At 39.3% G+C, this 25,183-nt stretch overlaps 1 protein-coding gene across 1 annotated transcript in view; it reads right to left on the bottom strand.

The window, feature by feature from the left end:
- Anapc1 (anaphase promoting complex subunit 1) overlaps positions 1-25,183 on the bottom strand; it is a 78,369-nt gene that overhangs the window by 7,686 nt on the left and 45,500 nt on the right. Inside the window, exons 29-44 of the mRNA XM_021192780.2 lie at positions 21,170-21,261; positions 18,833-18,967; positions 18,629-18,711; positions 17,853-17,931; positions 17,125-17,199; positions 14,347-14,423; positions 13,770-13,860; positions 13,607-13,660; positions 12,577-12,770; positions 11,185-11,271; positions 8,214-8,331; positions 7,246-7,323; positions 6,864-6,931; positions 3,844-3,982; positions 1,288-1,374; positions 635-730 (exon numbers count right to left, since the gene is read on the bottom strand). Coding sequence (XP_021048439.1) covers positions 635-730; positions 1,288-1,374; positions 3,844-3,982; positions 6,864-6,931; positions 7,246-7,323; positions 8,214-8,331; positions 11,185-11,271; positions 12,577-12,770; positions 13,607-13,660; positions 13,770-13,860; positions 14,347-14,423; positions 17,125-17,199; positions 17,853-17,931; positions 18,629-18,711; positions 18,833-18,967; positions 21,170-21,261 — 1,553 coding nt within the window. The remainder of the gene's footprint in view (positions 1-634; positions 731-1,287; positions 1,375-3,843; positions 3,983-6,863; positions 6,932-7,245; positions 7,324-8,213; positions 8,332-11,184; positions 11,272-12,576; positions 12,771-13,606; positions 13,661-13,769; positions 13,861-14,346; positions 14,424-17,124; positions 17,200-17,852; positions 17,932-18,628; positions 18,712-18,832; positions 18,968-21,169; positions 21,262-25,183) is intronic.

Here is a 25,183-nt window from a genome sequence, read left to right on the forward strand (position 1 = left end):
TATGGAACAGGATTTGAAGATCTGAATTTTAAGATTCCCCAGATTAATTTTAGCCAGGTTAGAAAATTACTGGCTAAGCTTAACTGTAAACATGGGAGAAAACTATGAAACTCTGAGAAAACTATATTAATAACAACCCTGAAGAGGTCAATGCTTTAGGAAAGCTCTCAGGCATGTCACTGTTAGGCACTTACAAACTATCAAAAGAATCAAAATGAACACCATCTTCCTAAATCACCAGCTCCTGGTTCTAAACTGCCTGCAGACTTGGCCAAGAAGGTGGAAGTTCCTATCCAGCAAACACCAGGGCACATAGGGCTCACCTGCTACTCATTGGAGGTAAGAGATGACAGAGGAAGAATAAATCAAGAAAGGAAATGATCTCTCCCTCCCTGAACCAAGGGAAGAAGATGGAAAGGGATGTGGGACTCCCAAGAGGAAGGCAGCCTTCCAAACAACACTGCTGCTAGCACCAAGTCCAGCATAGAGCTCTCAACTGGAAACAGTTTCTTGATGTCTACAAGCAAACAAGAAACTGAAAACTGAATACATGGGGAACTTCCCACACTGTGTAGTAGGTCATCTGAAGTACACCACCAATTGCATTAGAATGCAAATAATTTTGGAATCATACCTGATCCATTGCTATGTAGGCAGGCAACATCTCTGGGGTTTCCTGAGCAACACACTCATAAAGTATGGAAGAAAAGAGGTCCAGAATCTCCTGTTTCTATGGAAAAGCACAATTACTTTGTAGCACATCAAAGCATATCACAAAATCAAGTCAAGAAACAACCATGTAAGCTATTACTAGATCATTCTGAACTATGGTAAACAGTGTAAACAGTTCATCTCTTTAGAAAGTCATTGTCCATACAGTGTTAAAACATCAATGCAAACCTAAAAAGAATGGCGAGGTAGCAGCATGTGATCTGGTAGATTAATGATCAATCTAGGGAAAAAAAAACAAAAAACCTGCGAATACACCAGAGACAAGCCTTTAGTCAGCTGTGAGTGGGATCCAGAAAGGCAGCATAACACCAACAGAGATGGAGGGTAAGCAACACCCAGATAAATAGTTCCCCGAGGCAAATCCACAAGGGGGCCCAGGAGAGGAAGATGTGCTGGTGGCAACCGAAGGCACAGGTTTTATCAGCAATCTCTAACACATGTAAGGGATGTCATCAATCTCAAAGGCAGACATAAATATTACAGATGACTTTGGTTGTCTATTGATAGAACTAACAAAGTCTTAGTCTGGTGCCCAGTAAACAATATAATACTTACTGGACCCATGCTCACAGTCGGCTTGCAGAAATATTCAGCAAATGACAGAAGTGCTGGATCAGAAGTGAATGATGAAATTGTTTCAGGCTAAAAAGAAAACAAAGCCCACTTTAAATGAGATAACCAACTATTACTTCCCTTTCTGCTCACAACGTGAGGCCTGCAGTTATAAGAACTCTACATACTCCTTTCGCACAATGGTCGGTCCCACAAAACAAAACAAGGTAGAGCTTTGTCATCCTGTTCTGTTAGGAAGTTACAAGCTTTTGCAAAGGTAATATGAAGTTGATTGACCAAAAGGTCATTAATAAACATGTCTTCTTTCCTATAAACTACCCAGAAAAGGCTTTCCTTCCTCACTCACTGTCTAACTAAAAAGTCTGCTTAAAAGTACAAATACTTAGCGCCAGGCACTGGTGGTGCACGCCTTTAATCCAGCACTCAGACAGAAGCAGGTGGATCTCTGAGTATGAGGCCAATTTGGTCTACAGAATAAGTTCCAGGACAGCCAGGGCTATGCAGAGAAACCCTGTCTCAGGAAACAAACAAACAAACAACAACAACAAAACCCCAAATTCTATGGAAGAGAGTAAGGAAAGAAGAGGCTCACTCAAGCGAGCTGCCAAAGCAGGACAATTACTATGCTCCTTCATGTATGAGGTCCTTAGAGGAACTGGAGTCACACAGACAAAAAGACAAAGGGGGCAGCTGCCTGGAGCTAGTTGAGGAATTAGGGTTAATAGGGACAGGAAAAATTATAAGTTTTCAAGTTGTAATTGTTCTACTGATAGCTACATATTTAAAAACATTTCATATTTATAAATAGCAATGGTACTAAATAAAAAAAATTTATTTTTTGTGTATTTTACTACAATAAAAAATAATTTAGCCAGGCAGTGGTGGCACATACCTTTAATCCCAGCACTTGGGAGGCAGAGGAAGGCAGATTTCTGAATTCAAGGCCAGCCTGGTCTACAGAGTGAATTTCAGGACAGCCAGGGCTACATAGAGAAACCCTGTCTCTAAAAAACAAAGCAAAAACAAACAAAAAAATTTAGTAGGAAAAACTCTCATTACAGCACTTACTATTCGAAACTGAAAATGGAGTACTTCGGTTTTGGTTCCTATTTTAGTTCTGAATTCCCAGAAGGCAAGACACTAAGCTGTCCTTTAATTTTTAGATACTTTTAATATTCAAAATTAAGCTCAAATTTACCTATAAATTGGATTCGCTTTTCATATAGGCTTTAATTTTTAGAAAGAGAAATAGTGCTAACTTAAGCCAAAAACAAAAACAACAAAAAAACAACCCTTCAAAATATTTCAGCAACAATCCACACTTGACATCAAGGCTGGAACTTTTATACATTTACATCCTGATAACTGTGAGAAAGGATTAACATCAACTGACCAATTCAGATGAGACGTAAGTTGAACTACAATGAACTGTTACCTTCTTACTCATGAATAAAGAAAGGGAAATCTGTGGCTGCCCCTTGGCTGCTGAGCTAACACATCTTTGCTTATGGCCTGAGACCCAGGTACTCAAAGGCTCCTCAACACACATCTGGCCCTGAACTCTTAAAACTGAGATTAAATTCCTAAGTTTAAAGCTAAATGTGTTACAGAACACATTCTTTTTTAAATTATTTTTTTAAATATTTATTTATTTATTATATGTAAGTACACTGTAGCTGTCTTCAGACACTCCAGAAGAGGGAGTCAGATCTTGTTATGGATGGTTATGAGCCACCATGTGGTTGCTGGGATTTGAACTCCGGACCTTCGGAAGAGCAGTTGGGTGCTCTTACCCACTGAGCCATCTCACCAGCCCTACAGAACACATTCTTAATGACGGAAATGAATTCTAGAACACAGAATATGCACTGAGCCTTTCACAGTAATGAGTTTTAACTCACGCTTTAACTGGTTTGTTTTTGGTTTGTTTGTTTTTTTTATTTTTTTGTTTTTTCCTTTTTTCATTTTAAAACTACTGTAGCTGAGTAATAGGAAATAATAAACTAAAAAGCAAGACTCAAGTTCTCATCATTTCCTTTATAAAGAAACAAATGTGGTTTAAAACTGGGTTTGCCCTCTGATGGTGTACAGCCAAGCATGGTGTTGTTTGCCTATAATCCCAGCCCTCAGGAGACTGAGGCAAAGAAATCACACAATACGAGGTCAGGCCTGGGTTATTGCTGAGTATCAGAACATTTAATGCTGGCATGCATAAAGTACCGGGTTCAATCTCCCACACTGCAAAACAGAGAGCCAAGGGGAGCCAGAAGAGGTGATGCCAACCTGGTCAACATACTGAAACACTAGTGCTAAATTACAAATTCTTTCTCTCTTTGAGGGATTAGTTAAGTAAAATAAACCAAATCTTGCTTGTAGTGTGGTGTTTTTTTTATAGGTGGTACTAAACAGAAGTCTTACACAGAATACCAGCAGGCCATCCCTATTTTATTATGGGTGTCACATAAGAAAGCAAGAGAAACTATGGTCCATTCATCTTTACAATCTATCAGAGAAGACACTAGTGAAACACAACACTACCTTGAAAGCCCGGGCTTCAGAGTTCCTATTAGCAACAGTTTGTGCCAACAAACTCTGCCACCCCATTGGGTCTTCTTTGTAGGAGAGCTGGCCTGCCCTGAGTTTTACATATAAAACTCCATCCTTAGAAAGAATGGACCTGGAAGAAAGGAAAAAAAGATGGTTTTATGGGCAGTATTATTAGTAATTCTCTGCTGAACTTGGTGTTTTATGGTGCCGCTTTTATAGGGGAGAAAGTTGTCCCCATTCTCTGGCAGGACTATTAACTCTGCACAAAATGAATGAGTACACATAAGTGAGGATAGGATGCAGCCCCACTTTTCTGTGATGTCAAGAGTCATGAACTTGTTCAGAGAGAAGGGATTCCACCTGCTCAAGATTGAGTTTCTCCAGGGTCTTACCTAACACTGCTGATTCCTGTGTCCCTAACAGTATGTCTATGACACTGAAAATAGTAAAGATATAGTAACTGTTTTGCAGTAGAAAGAAAATACTAATTAATCCAATACAGACTGTACTGGCTAGTTTTGTGTCAACTTGACATAGGCTGGAGTTATCACAGAGAAAGGAGCTTCAGTTGAGGAAATGCCTCCACGAGATCCAGCTGTAAGGCATTTTCTGAATTAGTGATCAAGGTGGGAGGCTCCCTTGTGGGTGGTGCCATCTCTGGGCTGGTAGTCTTGGTTCTATAAGAGAGCAGGCTGAGCAACCCAGGGGAAGCAAAGCAGCAAGAAACATCCCTCCATGGCCTCTGCATCAGCTCCTGCTTCCTGACCTGCTTGAATTCCAGTCCTGACTTCCTTGGTGATAACAGCAGTGTGGAAATGTAAGCTGAATAAAACCTTTCTTCCCTAACTTGCTCCTTGCTCATGATGTTTGTCCAGGAATAGAAACCCTGACTAAGACAAATCGGTACCAGAAGTGGGGTATTCCTGTGACAACCTGACAATGTTTTGGGGAGGACTGTGGAAGGACTTTGGAACTTTGGGCTAGAAGATCGGTGTTAAGTGCTCTGTCAGACATTGTGTAGGAAGGAACTTGGAAGATAATGTTGAGAACAGTGCAGAAGATGGAGACCTGGCTTGTGAAATTTCAGAGGGAAAATGAATGACTCTCTTCAGTGCCATTGCTATTTTGGATTGTAAAGATTCTGTGGTTCTGGTTAGCTGGGGCTGAAGAATCAGCTGTAATTAACAAGATACCAGAACCACTAAAGTGAAAACTTTTCCTTACTGGGACTATTGATGCTGGTTAGCTGGAGCTAAGGAATTAGCGGTGATTAAGAAGAGACCAGCATCATTGAGGTGACATCTTCTGGGAAGTGTTTTCTGAGAGCAAAGAGCCTGTGTTCCAGAGATAGTCAAGATTGTATCTTGTGCTGTGGCCGGACTTGGTAATGTGTAAGAGTCACCCAGGAGGTACTGGTTTTGAAGGCATGAAGGGATCATGAAGAGCAGCTGAGACTCGGCACCGTGAGAGGCCATGGAAGGCCATTGGTGAAGGTGCAGCCTCAGTTGCAATTGATGGCCNAGGACTGAAGGGGTCATGCAAAGGAGTTGAGGCTTGGCACCATGAAGAGAGCCTATGAGAAGCTATTGGTGAAGCCTAGTTACAGAAGCAGACAGCAGCATTTTGGAGATGCCAGTACCATGAGATGACTACCAAGAACAGCAGCAGCAGTGGAGTACAGGTGGCTGGAGCCTAGAAGACAAAGTGTGTGCTACAAAGGGCATGGCTGGAGAAGTGACCCAAGCCCTTGGAGGAGCCCAGAAGATCGTGAGTTGGATCCTAGACATTGGAAGGGTGGAGTCTGATTTTCTTTTGATTGTGACTGTGCCCTTATGCTTTTCTTTCTTGAAGAAGAAAATATTTTAGTGGAGCCCACAGTAAAGAGACTTTTAATTGTAAAAAGACTTTGAATTTTAAAAGAGATTGCGTATTTTAAAGAGATTGAAATTTTAAGAATTTGCAAAGACTGTGGGACTTTTAAAGTTATTTAGATCTTGGGGATGAGTAAGAAAGTAAGGGTTGAGGCTTACTAGTGATGTGTTTGTGTGTCAAGTTGGCAAGGGGTCAATTGTACTGGCTAGTTTTGTGTCAACTTGACACAAGCTGGAGTTATCAGAGTAAGGAGCTTCAGTTGGGGAAATGCTTCCATGAGATCAAGCTGTGAGGCATTTTCTCAATTAGTGATCAAGGGGGAGAGGCCCCTTGTGGGTGTTGCCATCTCTGGGCTGGTAGTCTTGGGTTCTATAAGAGAGCAGGCTGAGCAAGCCAGGGGAAGCAAGCCAGTAAGTAACATCTCTCCATGGCCTCTGCATCAGCTCCTGCTTCCTGACCTGCTTGAGTTCCAGTCCTGACTTCCTTGGTAATAAACAGCAGTATAGAAGTGTAAGCTGAATAAACCCTTTCCTCCCCAACTTGCTTCTTGGTTGTGATATTTGTGCAGGAATGGAAACCCTGAGTAAGACACAGACTAAATAGAAATGAGCTACTAGACAATAAGAAGATATAACTGGAACCAGACTACGAGACTTTTACATGCTTGTCAAAACTTTCTGTGAATTTAAACAATTTACATACTTTCTAATGTATAAAACTGATAACATGCTAATAATTATTTGGATTAATTATTTGAAAGGAACCTCCCATAGCCTTTCGTTAGTTGTAACAAGACAACAGTACAAAGAAGCACCAGGAGATGTCTGACAGGCATCAGATGCTATAAACAGTCCCCTTTACACTGAATCTTACTGTACCCATTACTGTCCAATACTGAGTCAGTTTTAGTTTCTCAATGAACCTATGTAAACATTTACTCTCTGACTTTCAAATTAAAACTTTTACATTTTAAAACAAATCCCACTTCAAAGATATAGACCACATTGTTCAACATACCGTACGTGCTGTCATGCATGAGACCAAAGAGTAACACTACCCAGACACTACTCTAGAACCCACCTCCCTGTAGACTTCTATGCACTGCTGGAAAGGCTAAGGTGAGAACTCAGCATACTTACCTCAAGTGCTGTTCTCCCTTGCTTAAATCTATGAGCAGTTCCCAGTATCTTGGCCCTTTAACTTTCATCTGCAGGGACAATTGTAAACATAGTAACTCAAAGCTGGCAAACTGAGCACACTTCTTTGAGGGAAAAGTGACTCACTGCAATGAGCCACCTAGAAGTTAACGAGATCTAATTGCTTGTGAACCATCCGAAAGGGATTTGAACCATGTTTGAAAGGACACAGACTATCAATAAAAACCTCTAACATAAGACTTCTTCTGCCCTTCATGAATATTCCTCCTGCAGTTCCTTTTTCTTAAATAAGAGGACCTTTACAGATATTCAATTCTTTTTCAATTTGTGCCCTGCATAAACCTCCAAAGTCACACCAACTTACCTGCTTTAAAAGATGAAGTTCTGGAAGAAGGGTTGGAGCCATCAGTTCTTCTTTGGTCTGTTCATACCACTGAGTGCCCTTTACAAAGGTAAAACAGAGCCAGCATGGGCCAAATGGTCACTCTGTGTCTCCCCTTGCTCATGGTCTACATGTAACTATGAAACAGTACAACTCCTCTAACAGTCTTTGCTTGGCAGTGCTACACTGAGTTCAAGGCCTGGTGCATGCCAGGCAAGTATCCTAGAGCTGAGCTGCAGCTAAATCCCTAATATTCAAGCCTACATTATATTACAGAGCATTCATCACCCTCCACACCTTGGTAGCTTGTCCTTCACTGGGCAGCAACGCTGAAGGGCTGTGCTTCTACAGCACGGGTTTATACACAAGCCCCATTTGTCAGCCTAGTTTGCTCTGACAGTTGCCCAAAACTCTTCAGCTAGATAAGAGTATTCCATACAGCCCTCTAAGTCTCACACTGTCAGCACTGCCCTCATGCCTGGCCACTCATTTCCTTCAGGAATGACATTATCATCACACTTTCACATCTCAAAGTGTAGCACATTTTGACGAACAGAAGTATTTATTAATGTGGTACAGACTATATGATCTGTAACCTATGTATGAATCTCAATGAAAGATAAACAAATTTAGGACACACAAATACAAAATTTGGGAATTTTGAATGTTCAAAAACCTCAAACTTAAAGAATCATTATAAACCAAACTCACTTTGTAGAACACTACAATTAGCCACATAAAGTTACCAGGAACATTTTCCAATGATCAGCTCTAGGGACAAAGGAACAGCTGATAATGCCAAAAATTACACACAAATACGAGAGCTCTGGCAATGAGCAGCAACTTGAGAAACTTTGGGTTTTATTACTGTTCAACTTAGTGTCGTCACCTTTTGCTAAAATGCTTTTAAAATAATCTGACCTGCAAAGATGACATGGAGAGTTAGTTACCTTGTAAGTCACTTCTATAAGGGCATAGCAGGGTGTGTTTGTATCCACATCCACAGGTACCAGGAGCCTTGGTTCTGCAGCTAGCACATAGAGGTGCCGAAGGGCTTGGAGATGATACCTGTGCACAAAAACCAGAGAAGTGAAGAGACCAGGGACGTGAAGGAGCTTGACAATCGCCACTGCTCACATGCTACACAAAAATGGGGTGGTAAATATTTTCCTAAGAAGAATCTGAAATGAAGATGACAAATTCAATTAAAAGTACAGAGAAATTCTAGTTTAAATTTTTTATATTGTTTAGCGTGCGTATGCATGATACATGTATGCAGAGGTCACAGGACAACTTTTAAGGAGTTCGTTATCTCCTTGAACCATGTGGGTACTAGGGATTAAACTCAGGCCATCAGGCTGGTAGGCAAGCACCTTTATCTACTGAACTATTTGCAGACACTAAAGGGTACTAGAAATCCTAAGAAACTTCTTATGTAATCTTTGATCCAAGAATTATCTGAGTTCACAGGTAAAAAATTTTTCAAGAAAGTAACAATTGCCCTAACAGGAAAGTATTTACTAATGATGGCCTAAACACTTATATAAAGCAACAGTCCCATTCAACCATTCTTGGCGTTCCACACGAGACACCTCTTGGCACCTTTCCGGGGATATGCTGTAGCTGCTGTATTTTTCCTCAGGGTTAGTAGGGCAGAAAGGTCACCAATTGGTTATCTTCAGAGAACAATGCTCTCTATGTACACATCCTTACACACAAACAACTGAAATATCTAGAAGAACACTGATGGACGAGACTGCCAATGTGTGTATATTTGATTTTGAATCTTCATATTAAAATTTTTAACAAAATTTTTTAATTTAGGTAAGTTTTAGATCCCATCAAAAAGTAATGAGATTATAATAAAAAAAAAAAAAAAACAGGGCTGAGGAGATGACTCAATGGGGTGGTAAAATGTACATGATTTAAGTATGAAGACTTGAGTTTGGATCCCCAGAACCAATATAAAAGTTGGTACAAACCAGTCGGTGGTGGCACACACCTTTAATCCCAGCACTCGGGAGGCAGAGGCAGATTGATTTCTTGAGTTCGAGGCCAGCCAGGTCTACAAAGTGAGTTCCAGGACAGCCAGGGCTATACAGAGAAACCCTGTCTCAAAACAACAACAACAACAACAACAACAACAAAAAAGTCAGTACAAAGCCTCCTCCAGTGCCAGGGGAGAGAAGACAAGTGGATCCTGGGATTCTGGGGACTTTGGTGGCCTGCCATTCAAGCTCTAGATTCAATAGGAAGCCTATCTCAAAAAGTACAGTAGAGAATGACAGACAAAAATAATACCCAATGTCAATCTCTAGCCTCCACATGCACATACAGGCCATACATACAACGCACATGCGTACACACATGTACAACTTGGAAAAACTAGTGATAAAAAAACAGCCTTCTAGCTGGGCGTGGTGGCACACGCCTTTAATCCCAGCACTTGGGAAACAGAGGCAGGCGGATTTCTGAGTTCAAAGCCAGCCTGGTCTACAGAGTGAGCTCCAGGACAGCCAGGGCTACACAGAGAAACCCTGTCTCGAAAAGCCAAAAAAACAAAACAAAAAACAAAAAACAAAAACCAGCCTTCCTCTCACTCAAATCTATTCACCACTGTCAGTGTATTAAAAATAAAACTGAAGGAGGGGGGAATCCCTGCTATTAGTTATACTTAAAAATGGGGAAGGGCAGAATTGGGTATTGAATACTGGGCCTTACATGTGCTAAGCAGGCACTCTGCCACTATACTATACTCTAAAACCTACATAAAAATTCTTTGTAATTATCACCAAATTGCATATAGTAGCACGTGCCTAATCTCAACACTGAGGAGGTTGAAGTAGATCACAGGTTCAAAGGCAGCCTGGGTCACATACTAGTTCCATGCAAACTTTGAATACACATTAAAACCTTGGCAAGGAAAGGAAGGGAGGGAGGGAGAGAAGGAGGGAGGGAGGGAGGGAGGGAGGGAAGATAGAAGGGAAAAATTCAACTAATCACATATCCAACACTCCCCTGCAATGAGCTAGTAACTGACTATAACAACTCACTGAAACATTCTAAATGGCAGGATGAGGTCACATGTCAGAGTTGTACTAAGCTAACAATGTTCTATGCTCCACTTAACAGTTTGGATTTCACATCAGACTACTTTTGCAGAGCACACTTTTCTTGTCATTGGTTATACTTGACACTAGAGAGCAAAGTCATACATGGTAAGTGGCTTTAAGGGCTCCTGACATTTTACTACTCATTTAGACAAAGAATTCTGCTGACTTTTGGACAGACAACAGATAAGATCAAGTACAGTGCCGGCCTCCTACAATGTCATTTATCAGGAACTATTTTCTTCCCTTTCCCAATACACAAAAAATGCCCCTTATTCTGGACACTGCCCTAGAAAAGGAGATGTTAGTCACTCTTTGTGCTCTACAATGCTCTCTAAATGTTCCCTAATGTTCACGTTATGTAACTTCAGACTATTGCTTCCTGCCACTTCTAAATTGTCTGTTTTACTTTTTATAGTTCTCTATTTTTGTTCCTCTTTGATGTCATTTACACAAAAACTCACAACAATTGTGTAAAAGAAAGAACTCACATTGTCACTAATTCAGATTAAGTTTTTTTCTTAGAATTAAATAATTATAACAGAAAAAATATATTTTTTTGTACTTCCCTAAAGTTTGTATGGTTAATTTATACCTAAAGATAACTCTATCTGGCTTACATCTGGATTTACAACAGCTTGACAGATTTGAGAATGATCAAGCATCAAACATCCAGAATTTTCTTCTAGTCTAATACTTTGAAAGATACATTTAAAAGATTTAGCTCTGGAGCTAAGTTCAAAATCAAAGCAATAGTCCATGAAAGTGAAGCAGACCTCAGGAAATAGGATTAGCAATGCATGAGACTCACCGGTTGTCAGTGCTGTGGGCTGGAAAATGTGGGTAAAGGGCGCAGAGAAGGGCAGCGATGGATGAGTTAGATGTGCTCAGAGAGTACCTGCAGAGCAAATTCAGTGGGATAGACACTATTAGTCTCCCTGGACATATCTTCAAGGCATGCTTGGATTAGAAGAGTAGGGTTCTATAACATGGTACACTGGTAAGATGCCATGATAAACAATATATCCTTGTGGGGAACACATCTCTTCACAGTTAGTCCTTATATCACTTCCAGATTGACTACTATTCAAAGCAGAAGCCATTCTACAAATGTTAAAACAACCCAGGAATTAATAAGCAAGGCTTACCCTAAAATAGTACAGAGTAAGGACAATGAAGTATTTTATCACTTTGATAAATCAAAATTCAAAGATGAATATTAATATATTAACATTAGAAACTTGGGGATTAAACCCAACATTGCAGGATGTTATAAATATCAATATTATAGAAAACATATGATAATTTAAAAATAAAACAACCACTAAAATGCAGTGCCAGGGACTGAAGAGATAGCTCATTGCTTAAGAGTTTGAGCTGCTCTTCCAAAGGACCCAGGTTTGGCTCTCCATTAGTTTGTTGGGTGGCTCACAATTGTATAACCCAAGCTCCAGGAGATCTAACAGGCACCAGTACTCACATGCATAAACCCTCACAGAGACAAGCATACAGACACACATATACACACACACAAACATATAAAAATAAAATATTAAAAAAAAAAAGGCAGAAGCTCAGTTAAAGAAAAGTGATTCAATCTTAAAGAGAATCAAGGAGTCAAAACACCATGGGGAGTGACGAAGATGTGACTATGAGCGTTCATTAAATGCAGGTACTTAATTGAAAGAAAATAATCCCAAAAGTTACAAAAAAACTATAGAATTCTTACAGCTAACATTTCTTTACCCATCCTTGTTGGCTCTTTTAATTTTTATTGGTGTGCCAAGAATTCACAGGTTGGGCCCTGTCCATGACAGGCAAATACTTATATGAGTTAGCTACAGTCCCAGCCTTTAAGTATTCATAATTCCAAATTAATAAAAAGAAGCAACTGTCACAAACTATATTAAGAAATACCCATCTTGCTCATAATCTCTACCTCACAAGATACCACATAAGTAAGTATAGCAATAGTTGAAGACAACATGGCAAGGGACTTCAACCCTCTGCTGCAGGTGCTGTCAATACAGTTCTAATTAATGTTCTATCCAGTTATTTACTATGGAAAATGACAAATTCCAACATTTGTATGAAAAAAGCCAATAACAGAAAAACGTAGTTTTAAAAGTGAATAGATCACTTATATAGCTCTCCCTCATGAACTCTTTTATTAAAGGACAAACAAAACAAAAACACTCATTACCTTCCTCCTCCCAAAAAGAGAAGGCCCAGGGCCATGTGGTGGGCCAAGTGGAAGCCATAGTTCATCTCTCCACCAGTCTTCATGTGCAGGAAGCGACAGAGCTGCAATACCTTCAGGTTCCCAGAGCCAGCCATCACCATGGCAAGAGACAGTAGGACCACACTCAGGCAGGTCTCGAGGTTATAGGGCCCTGTCTGGTGACACAAAAACATTACCTAGTGTACAACTTTCTTTATTACCAAAAATATCTGAACTTGGAAAATTACAAAATGTTTGTAATTTTAAAACTAAATCTTAAAAAAAAAAAAAAAAAAAAAAAAAAAAGAATACTATGGAGCATTATAACATATACAATGCACCACCTACCAAAAACTGATACTATTCCTATAGACATCACTCTCAGAAATTCTTCCTGTACATATAATATATATGAAAATCAGATACTACTATACATGTTAGCCCTTTTAATAACTTATAAGCAATTTTCAAACACAAAAAGTCTTATACAGCATGTTCTTGCTACATCCAATATATAAGAGCATATGGATATGCTATAACTTAAATACTGGGACATTTTGATATTTCTAATTTTTTTCACATTATAAAAACTACTGCATAGGTCTATGCCGTTAACCAGGATATAAAATCTTGCAGTCTCCTTGTTATAAGAGAAGTAATGTCTATAGAATGACTGTAGGTGTTTTTTTTTTTTTTTTAAAGGACATTTTGGCATTCAGTAACATGACAGAATAGGAATATGACAATCCACAAATATTATATACTTCATTTATTCTCATCACAAGAATTAGAAATACACACATCCTTCCAGGCTAATCATAATCTCAAGGGTATCCATATTCTTACCTAACTGACTACCTTAAAACCAAAACACAAAGAGAGCAGTGCTTTAAACCTTGCTTTATTTCAAATAGCAAATGTATTTGATAACCTCCAAGTTTCTGGTTTATCTATAAATGTTCTTTGTTTACTTTATTCCCAAATAGGGGAAAGTAAAAAAAAAAAGACTTACTACAGAAGCATTGGGTGCAGATAAATAATTCATAAAATCTTTTGCAAATTTATGCTGGAAAAGGAGAAGAAAAATTGAAAGTTAAAAGTGGCATCTTAAGGCTTGGGTTGTAAGACAGAAGGACAACTCACAGCACAGCAGCATGAGCCAAGCCAGTCCTCACCAGACAGTTAAATGCTGATAAGTTTTCTGAGCCAGCAAATCGAAAACCTAGAGACAAGCAGGCTCCTGCGATGATGTAGACATGTGCTTGCCTGAAAACAATGACAAGAAACACAATGTTGTTATTGTCCTTTAAAATCCATTACCATCCATTGTCTTGGAATAAAAATAATAGTCATCTTTTACAAACTAGTTTACAGCCTTCTGAGAATGGTGAAGAAGGTCTCTACCCAATCAGCAGATCTCTGTGGGTTTCTGCAGACGACCATGGAACCCTCACTGATGTAGCCTGCCTCTTACATGACATTCTTCATATACTACAAGGAAGGACACCTTTAAAGTGTTCTTCACCAAGGAAAGAATGAAAAAAGAGAAAGTACAATTAAATTTTTCTTCTCTTTTCTTTCTTTCCTTTTTTTTATTTTTTTATTTTTGGAGACAGAATCTCAAATTACTCAAATCAAGCACTGGTTCTCCTATATAAGTAAACTGATCTGACAGGTGTTAACATAGTTAAAACACACACACACACACACACACACACACACACACACACACACACACACACAACTACTTACGACAAGGTTTCCAAATTCAAGTCCTCCGAACAAGGCAATTCAATTTCACTCAGAGAGATACTATTTTCTCTTATAATCTGTCAAGACAGAAATGCAATAATGTCTGAACACTACTGTTCTAATTACAAATATGCCATGAACTACCTGTCACAGTTATATTTATAGAAAATAAACCCCAATGTTAGTGATTTATATATACATGGATAAACTGACTGTAACACCCATATGTACTATAACTTATCTATAACATCATATGGTAACAAGTTATTTCACTTTTGACAGTAGACACTTCTATTGAATCATTTTTTTTTTAATTTATTTGCTTATTTATTTGTTTGTTGTATGTTGGGGGGAGGTACATGTTCAGAGAACTTCTTGTAACTATGTTTCTCTCTAACATACAGGCAATCCTGGGATTAAACTCAGGTCACCAAGCTTGGCAGCAAGAGACTTCACCATCTTGCTGGGCCTCCTTTGGATCTTTAATAGAGCATATACCCTGAAGCTTAAAGGCCTGGCTTCAAAGCCCAACTTTAAGGCCACACACAAGTTGCCTGACAGCTCTGTGACTCATCTATAAATAAACATATGAAGTTTATCCACCAACAGCTCTTAGTATTAGCATGCTGTATACAGAAGTCTTTTGTGTTAGCTATAGTTATCCCTATACAGCCACAGTCACAACACCACACTGATCATCAACTGAAAAAAGCATCACTAAGAATATGAGTTGTAAATAGCGGGGAAGAAAAGCTCTCTAGAATCTGGTCCCTTGTCATTTTCCTATGGTCTCCTTAAGTTATAAAAAATAAAAACAGGGGCTGGTGAGATGGCTCAGTGGGTAAGAGCACCTGACTGTTCTTCCGAAGGTCCTGAGTCCCCAGCAACCACATGGTGGCTCATAACCAACCGTAACAAGATCTGACTCCCTCTTCTGGAGTGTCTGAAGACAGCTACAGTGTACTTACATATAATAAATAAATAACTCTTTAAAAAAATAAAAAAATAAAAATAAAAACAGGAGCCGGGCATGGTGGCACACGCCTTTAATCCCAGCACTTGGGAGGCAGAGGCAGGCAGATTTCTGAGTTCGAGGCCAGCCTGGTCTACAAAGTGAGTTCCAGCACAGCCAAGGCTATACAGAGAAACCCTGTTTCGAAAAACCAAAATAAATAAATAAATAAATAAATAAATGAATAAATAAAATCAGGAGAAATAGAAACAGGATCACTTGAAGCAGGTGAGAGGTGTACAAGAAATAAGAAAAGTGCGGTGTGTGTTTGTGAGTCCAGCACTCAGGAGGTAGAAACAGGAGGATTCCAAGTATTAGACCAGCCAGGTCTTAAGAGCCTGCTTCAGGGTTGCTCCCACCCTTGCAATCTGGATGGTTTTGCCCATGTAGTACAATGCACTAAACTTCAGCAAATATGTACGAGTTGTTGCAAATCTTCACCCATGATAGGGATAAGCTGAAGCTGCCCAGGTGCCCAACAAAAGACAACAGAAAAGAAACTAACACATTCACATGACAGAATAAACCTAAAAATGGACTGTTAATCATCTCAGTGATATCAAACACAATACTAAGCAGAAGGTTCACACAGAAGATATGTACTGCAGGTGACTTCATTAAAATAAATCCATCAGTAAAAATTATCCAACTCATCCTAACATGGCATTTTCCCTTTTATCTTTATAAACTGGCCTTTGCCTACAGGCCACATTTGTCTCTTGTCTGTATCCTTTCTATTCAGAGATAGTCCTTTGTCCCTCTAGAACAAATACCCTTACTTCTCTCCCTTCTCCTTCTCCTTCATCTCCTCTCTCTTATTCCCTGCCCTTTGTCCCTCTGGGACAAATAAATCTCATTTGTCCTAAGAACTTAGACTTGGGTGTCTCGAGCCGACTGAGTCCTACAGGCACAGAGGCCTGAGACTGAGATCAGGAATCTCCCTTGGTCCTTCTGCCTTATTCATTGAAATAGGATCTCTTAATCAAACAATATAGCTTGTCTTGTCAGCCAGCTTGTGCAGGGGATCCCATCTCTACCTTCTCCCACCATAGTTTACATGGGACTTGAGGACCCTACCAACACACCCACCCTAGCATTTCAGATCAGAAAGCACAACCACACAAGTAGAGTATACACAGTAAGCTTAGTGAAGAAATTCTAGCACTATCCACTCCACCACATCAGTCTATCAGATAGCCAAGAGAGGTTCAGAGAGCCTTGGGATTCCAATAGGTCTGGGAAGAGTGTGAGCACTTGCAGGACCAGGCCACCTCAGCCCATGTCCACCCCTACAAAGCAGTACCAGCCTGAGGGAAGACTTGGACATTTTAGCTGTGGTTTCCTCACTTCCAAGGCAAGTACTTTAGCTGCTGTGTCATCTCCTTGACCTTCACTATAAACTCGTAAAATTAAAGTTCCTCTGTCTTGTCAAAAGATCCCCCTAAAAATGAGCAGGAAGATTGCTCAGCAGTTAGAAGTAAGCACTGCTCTTCCAGGACTTGAGTTCAATTCATAGCACCTCTTATAGGCAGCTCACAACTGCATGTAACTCCAACTCCAGGGGGATCTGATGCTTCCTTAAGCACCAGCATCCACATTTAAACACACAAGCTTAAAAATGATCAAAAAACAAATCTTGAAAAAGAAGATACCTAAGGGTAAACAACTGATTCTACAAGAAAAAATATTCTATAGCACTTTGGAAAATCTCATAAGAAATCACAATTTATGTTATTAATGTTACAGTATTTATTATCTGTACATACCTGAGGAACATTGCTGTCAACCCACTTGGAATTTGGTAAAATATCATCCCACAAAATCAGGCACCGAGCAAGTGTCTTAAAAATGAATTACAGACAAAATTAATCAGGCAAGGCTCATGTATTTCCCAATAACTGTAACAGTAAACAAACTTAAGAATTAGTTCCCAACTAACAACTACTTTAAAACACAGACTATCAACTAAATATATAAAAATAAAGACTTAGATCTTAAAGAAAAATTTAGTTCACCATGATCAAAGTATTGAGGGTTTGGAGAAGGCTTTCTTACACCGTGAAAGAAAAATCACAAAGGAAAGAGCCATAGCTCAGCACGCATGTCAATCTAAAAGCTTGGTAAGTTCAAACATAAAAGGAATACAGAACAATTTTAGACAGCACTAAATGGTTATTCTAACTACAACTATAACAGTACTACTACATCCCCAAGGATACTAAAAATAACAAGATCCTGGTCACATGCTGCCTTTTAGTGGGATAATAATAATATGAGAAACGTCATTCCCATTATTATCTATCACAGTGGTCACCTTTCCTAGCCCTTCTAAGTTCTTTTTGGGAAACTTCAAAAGAACATTGCTAATCAGAAAAACATGACAGGCTAAAGTAAACCCTTTCATGGAAAGGCATTTAGATTTGCAGCTAAACTTGAGGATCACATAAGGTGCTCCCCTCATGTCAAGAAAAACGAAAATGACAAAGCACCATACCCTAAGCAAGAGGAATTCTGGTTTCACAAAGTCTAGCAAATACATGGTATCAGGAGCTCGCAGCCAATCAGCAATGGATCTGTTGGCAGAGGACACCAGTCAAAGAAGAGGCCAGGTATTCAAATATCAAGACATCAAATCATCTCTCTCCCCCAGAAAAGGTCTAGCTTTTTCATAATGTTTCACAAATGCTGATGTAATATTTATGTTTTTATGTCTTACTATATAAATAAGTTCCATGAAGGTCTGTTTAGTTTGTCTTGTTCATTGAAATATCTCCAATATCAGCTGACATACATTCATCCAAATAGATTAATATCTTTTGCCACTTTGTTAATTCTGCATAGGATTTTCCCAACTGCAAGCATTGAGAACACTGGAGAATTTCATGTCTCAGAATATTTTTCAAATTAAAAGAATTAAGGTGAGCTGAGGACGTAACTCAGGACAGATTAGGAATATAGAAGTTGTTTAATCATTAGAAAAACTTCTAAACAAAGCAGAGACCATTTTTATAAGTGGTAACCAAGTACAAAATAATGCTAAGTATTTCTGGTTAAACAGTACCCACAGTTCTGGGACCAATACCCTGAAGACACTGAGACAAGATTTCTGACACACACCATTACCAAAGAAAACAGTGCTACATAAAGTCTACTCAGCCCCATTACCCAAGAGAACAGACATCAGGCTGCTCTAGTACGCATGAGGAAACTGTACTGCTGAGGGCAAAAAGGCTGCCATGTATCATGCAGGACAGGCGAGGGTGCTAATACCTGTTATTGGTTTTTAAGTAGATCATAGCCAACGCCAGAGTAGCACCTGGACAAGTCACATCCACGTTTATGGCATCTCCTTCCTGGTGAGAAAAGTGACCCATGTAAGAGCTCCACCGGCTCATAGCTGTTGGTAGCAAAGCCACTCCCGTGCAGCTGACATCTCAATTTGTGGCTCTGATCCTTTCCTCTGACTTGACTTACTTTGATCTGATAACTTGGAGACTTATGTTTCTCCCTGTGCATTCCAGTTTGAAAACGCCTATGACCTCCAACCATGTACTGATACAGCTGCTCGGGCACATTGAGATCAGACATGCCAATCAAATTGCTGCCATGCTGGAAAAATCAAATAACTGAGATGAAAATAAGTCTTAACAGCAGGGAATCAGGAATACACATTCATGATAAACAAAGGGACACACTTCAGAACAGCCTATTTTAATTTTGATGTTTCTTCCAATTACAATAAATATACACATTAATTAATGCCAAGCTATTAATTCTCATAAAATTATAATGTATTTTTAGATCTATATACTTTTGTTTCATAAAATATATGAAAAAAATCGAAAGACGTAATTACACTCATAGTAAAAGAAAATATCAAGTACATATTCAAAACCTGAACTGTGAACACCCGACTACTTTTATTACTGCACCAAAGATCTCCTCAAGCAACCACAATAACTTATTGAATACTTACTCAATACCATGCTCAATTCTGTTGTATTTAAAATGAATTCACTCAACTCAGCAACCCTATTTGTCCTTCTTAGTTTTACTTGTTAACTTGCTACAGCCTAAAGTAACCTGAAAGAAAAGTCTCAACTGAGGAATTGTCTAGGTGAGAGTGGCCTGTGGACACTTCTGTAGGGGCCTATTACCTTGATTATGAATTGATATAGGAGGCTCCAGCCCACTGTGGGTGGCACCATCCCTAGGCAAGTGGTCCTGGGTTATAAAACAACACTAGCTCAGCCATGAGCCTGTGGGCAAACCAGACAGTGAGCCAACAAGCAGGACCCCTCAATGGTTTCTGCTTCTGGTTCCTGACTTGAGCTCCTGCCCAGCATGGATGTGTAAGCAGCAGTAAACCCATCCTCCCTAAGGTGTTTTATGTCAGAGTGTTTTATCACAACAACAGAACAAAACTAGGACACTACTGAGTAGCTACTAGTAAGAATCTCATTTATTATGCAGAAAACGAAGTACAATTTAACATAGCCCAAGGTTACCTAGCTACTAAATGGCAAGGTTGTATATCAAACACAGCAGTTCTGCTCAACAGCCATAGGGCTGCTTAGCCAACAGATAAACACTAATGTAGTTAAATGATTGGATTTATCACAAGTCAGGACCAAAATCCCAGTCTCAATCCACAGTGTGATGCTTTTTACACAGTACCACCTGCCTCTTTAGCTCGTATGTCAGATGTGAGGAGAAAACACATAGCCAACAATGACAGATTTTCAGAATGCACATAAGAAGCAACATGTTCCACTACAACATTTTGAATATCATTTAGCTTGACTAGAATACTGCCTTGGTGGTTTTTCAAAAAAATCATATTCCAAGTAAAAAACAGTAATTACATGAGATGATGTTTTTGGTAGTTTTGAAGACTCTCTTGGATGGAGATAAAGATGAGTCAACCAGACATTGCATTCTTTCACAAAGCAAGATCTGCTATGGCAACACTCTGGAATGTAGTGATAACAGTAGCAAAAGATGATTAGGGCTATTTCTACAATTACGACAGATTCTTAAGGCCTAATCATATATATTTTCACTATATTTGTATTCATATATGTATAGAGAAAAAGAGAAGAGAGTGATCAATATATGTCTGAGAATAAATATATGTGTTTGAGTGTGGTGTATGTGCATGTGCTACACATGTATGGCTACTGGTGTGTATGTATGCGCACAGGAGCTACAGTAGGATGCTGTTCTATCCTCCTCAGTGTGTACTGAAATCTAAACTCAAGCTCTCATGCTTACACAGCAAACATTCTTATCCACTGAGCTCAGTTTCTTCCAGGGTGGTTTATTACTCTTCAGCTTAATCTTCTGTCTTGAACTTTTTCAAGAAATTTCAAGACTAGGGAGATGGCTCAGTGGTAAAGAACACAAGCTTTTCTTCCAGAGGACATGGGTTCAATACCCAGCACCCTCATGATAGGTTATCTGTAACCCTAGTTCCAGGGGATCCAATACCATTTTCTGGCCTCTGCAGGCACTGTACATACATAGTGAAAAGACATATATGCTAGCAAAAACTCATACACATAAAATAAAAATAAAAATAGTTATCATAGTTTAACTGAGAACGCTTAAATCTAAGACAGGAAAAATAAATCTTAAAATCTCACTTATAGTTTTTCTCCAGTGTAAACTAGATACAATGAAAAAAAGAATCCAGAAAGAAGAAAAGGTTGGGCACTGGGTTAGGTCACAGGATGGCATTCAGAGCTGAGTATCAAGGCTGTTCCTTTCAATTCAGAGATGTCCTGTGTAAAAGCAGAAGAGACTACTCACCCCCAAGCAAACCATGCCCAGGGCCAGGCCAGCAGCTAAGGAGTAAGACTCTCTGTCAGTGCAATATTCCATTTCTGGACCAGGGGGCCGCCCTGTGGAAGACAGAGAAACACAGGTCAAGCTAGCCTATTATAAACCCCAACTTGTATAAGTTTTAGGGAGTTCATTTTCCAGTTGCTTGAGCTGTTCAAAGACACAATTCAAAAGGTATCCAACTTCCCAGTTTACCTAAAACTCTTAAACTTAAAGTGTCTTATCAGCAATGACTTTCAAATACTGCGACAACCTGGGTTTTACCCCCCCAAAATTGCCAAGAATAAGAATTGTGGTTTTTAAAGAGACAATTACTTTGGGGCTGGCTAGAACCCAGTGCTGCCAAGCCTGACAACCTAAGTGCTAATACCAGCATACACATGGGGGAAGGGCGACCCCAGCCCAGCACACACATGGGGACGGGAAGCAACCCAGCAAACCATCCTCTGACCTCCACAATAGAGCCCAGCCCCAACACTTAAAACGAGACAATTACTTTTTTAAAAAACTGCTTTTATTAAAAATAAGATTTACAATTTAAAATTTTTTATTATTTTCAAATGCATTCATTAGATGTGATTTAAAATGTCCCAAGTGAATAATAAATAAAATGTGCATTTACTTTCTGCTTTTAAATTAAAAAGTGTGTTTACAGATTTTCATTTGATTCTATATAATATCATGTGTAGTGAGAATTTTGCTTTCTTTAAAAACACAGATAGGTTATATAACTGTTTTTGTTTTAATCCCAGGTGTGGGATACGGGGCCACCTCAGACTGTCCACAGCAGCTAGCTATGATTTGTCTCATGCTCTGGCAGGGACGTGATTCTGCCAAGCTGAGGATAGTTCACTTTTGGAATTCTGGGGACTCTTCAGAGGGTATAAAAATGCCAGAGCCCCAAGAGATATGGAGGGTCTCCTGCCCCTCTTGCTGTTGTTGTTTGTCAAGTGGTTTTGAGCAAAGAGATGAGAAGAACTTGGATATCCTGATGACAAAGACTGGACTTGCCCCAAAGAACTCAACGCCCCTAATCAGCAGGAAGTAGTTTAACAAGATTGATACCACCTTTCCCCTCTCACCTTCTTTCTCTCCTACCTAGTGTTGGGGGTAGGATTGGAGGGGATATTGCTAGAGAAGAGTTGAAGGTAAAAGAACCTAATTAAAGTAGTCAAAAGTACAGTTACAATCATGTGTGTCTGTGGTAAAAATTCATACTTTTAAAAGCATTCCATTCTACTAATGATATGCTTTAGGGCATTGGTTCAAAACGCGTGGGTAGCAACCCCTTTGGGGTGGTATGTAAGATCTCCTGTAAAACAGATATTTAATTATGATTCATAAGAGTAGCAAAATTATAGTTATGAAATAGCAACCAAACTAATATTATGGCTGTGGGTCACAGCATGAAGAATTTGCACTAAAGGATCACAACACTAGGCAGGGTGAGAATCACTGCTTTAGGAAAACAAAATGCATTATGCATAAAGACCTCTCCTCCTTCCAGAACTTCTGGAATTTTCTTCTCCAGAGTAAAAAAACTGGCATTCAAAAGAAAAGGTTATGTGACCGTAATTAGTATAATACTTATGCATATAATAGCAAAGAGATAGAAACAGCCCCTGAAAGTAGCTTGACATGATGGTGCATGCTATAATCCCAGCACATGGGAGGTGGAGGAAGGAGAAACAGTTCAAGAACAGTATTGACTGACACTATACTGTTTAAAAGAAAAAAAAAAGGGAGGGGTGGGACTGGGGAGGTGAGAGGACACGGGTTTGAGTCTCAGCACCCATGTGGCAGCAGCTAACAACTGTCTTAACTCCAGTTCCAAAAGACCCAACACCTTCTCCTGGGCACTGCGCATGGTGCGCAGACATACATGCAGGCAAAACACACACACATACATACATACATACATACATACATACATACATACATCTATATAAAATTAAAAAAAGAAAATTTTAAAGCAAACGAATAAAAGTTCTAAAATAAGACAATGGGGCATTTTAGAAAACTTTGTAATATATACAATATAAAATTAGTTTTAAAAGGCAGAATGCTTCATTCTGACAATGAAGCATTTTCAAAGGCAGAATATAAAGCCCATGTGCATCCTGGTGATAACTTTATCAAGAAACACATATGAATCAAAGATGAAACCTTGTCTACAGAATGCGAGAGATGCACTGTGGCTGTGAATGGGCTGCATCACCAGACAGCACTGGGATGGCAACTTTTGCTTGCTCTCTAAATGAGCTCTAAACAGCAGTGCTGAGGATCTATTTTTTTTTTTTTTTTTTTTGGTTTTTTGAGACAGGATTTCTCTGTGTAGCTCTGGTTGTTCTGGAACTCACTCTGTAGACCAGGCTGGCCTCGAACTCAGAAATCCACCTGACTCTACCTCCCGAGTGCTGGGATTAAAGGCGTGCGCCACCACGCCAGGCTGACCTCTGAGGACTTTTTTCAGACTTATAATGTATGCTATTTTGCATTTTGGTATAGGAATTGTAGCTAATCTTTTGGCTACTTTGTGGATTCTTCTTTCTTCCACTCTTCTCCATCCCTTTTCTTCTACCCTCTTAAACCCTAAACACTAGATAAGAGAGAAAAGGAAAGAGATGCCTAAATAAAGTCAGGGATTGGAAGGGGTGACTACTTCCTGCTGATTAGGGGCATCGAGTTCCTTAGGGGCAAGTTTGACCTTGTTTCTTCTCCTTTTTCTTCATTGCACATAACTACTTAACAAACCATGAATAACAACAACTAATAACCCACCAACAACAATGCCCAATAACCAACAACCCCTAACAATGCATCTCTTGGGCCCTGGCATTTTTATACCCTCTGAAAAGACCTGAAAATTCCAATGTCACACAATTGCATAAACTATCTGCAGCTAGCAAAATCACACCCCTGCTGTGCACGAGGCAAATCATAGTCAGCCACTGTGGACAATCTAAAGCAGCCCCATGTCCCACACCTGGGATTAAAATGAAAACATTTTTATAATATTTCTTTGCTTTGTTTTGTTTTTTAAAGAAACCAAAATTACAAAATTGTCAGTACAAGGAATGTTTCGGTTTTATAAATAACTTCTATTCCCACTACAGCAGATCAGAGCTTCAGCCCATCTTCAATGTTCTGTGTGCCTTCACCACCTTACAGCTTTATGGTGGACCTGCTACATGTGGCCTGGGCTTTAGCTGACACAATCACAAAGGATTGAAACATACTTTTACTACTGAGTTCCCTACATACACATATTAAGACAAACTATGGGCCTCTAGTCTGGGCCCTAGAACAACAGGTGAAGCAGAACCACAGCAATCAAACCATAGACGTGCAGCCTAAAGCAGAGCCAGGAGGCCAGCTCTATGGCGGTGCATTATGTAGAAGTAGAGCAGCAACAGCTATGTGATACAATCACGCCAAAGAATAATGCATCCCCACTATCACACTCTGAAGTTCAGAACTCCAAAGTTTTTACTTTCCATAGTTTCCCTACTGGTAGTCACGTTCTGCACACATTAAATGCCAAATTCTAGAAATAAAAATGCCTAATGTCACTAGACCATTATAATCATCCTACTATAACAGCAGTTGCTGTTGTTCATTTGTTACTTTAATTTGTAAGTTAAACTTTGTCAAAGAGTGGCCTCACATCTACAGATTCTGCATCCATGAAATCAATCAACCACACACCAAAAATACTTTTACAACTCTACCATCATTCCCTAAACAATACAAGTATAACACTGTTTATATAGCTTCTACATTAAGATGTAAAGCCCTTACATTTACCAGTGATTGAAAGTTAAGTGAAAGATATGAGGTATACTCAGGTAACAGGACATAATCACCTGGTTTTTTCCAAGTGTTCTTGTCCAACAGAAGAAAACAAGGTGGTATTAAAAACCAAAACAATGGAATGTTAAGTGCAGGCCACTGCTAGACACTGCCTGGTGTAAGATAAAT

This window comes from Mus pahari, chromosome 3 (genome assembly GCF_900095145.1).
Source record: "Mus pahari chromosome 3, PAHARI_EIJ_v1.1, whole genome shotgun sequence".
In the NCBI taxonomy this organism is placed as follows: Eukaryota; Metazoa; Chordata; class Mammalia; order Rodentia; family Muridae; genus Mus; species Mus pahari.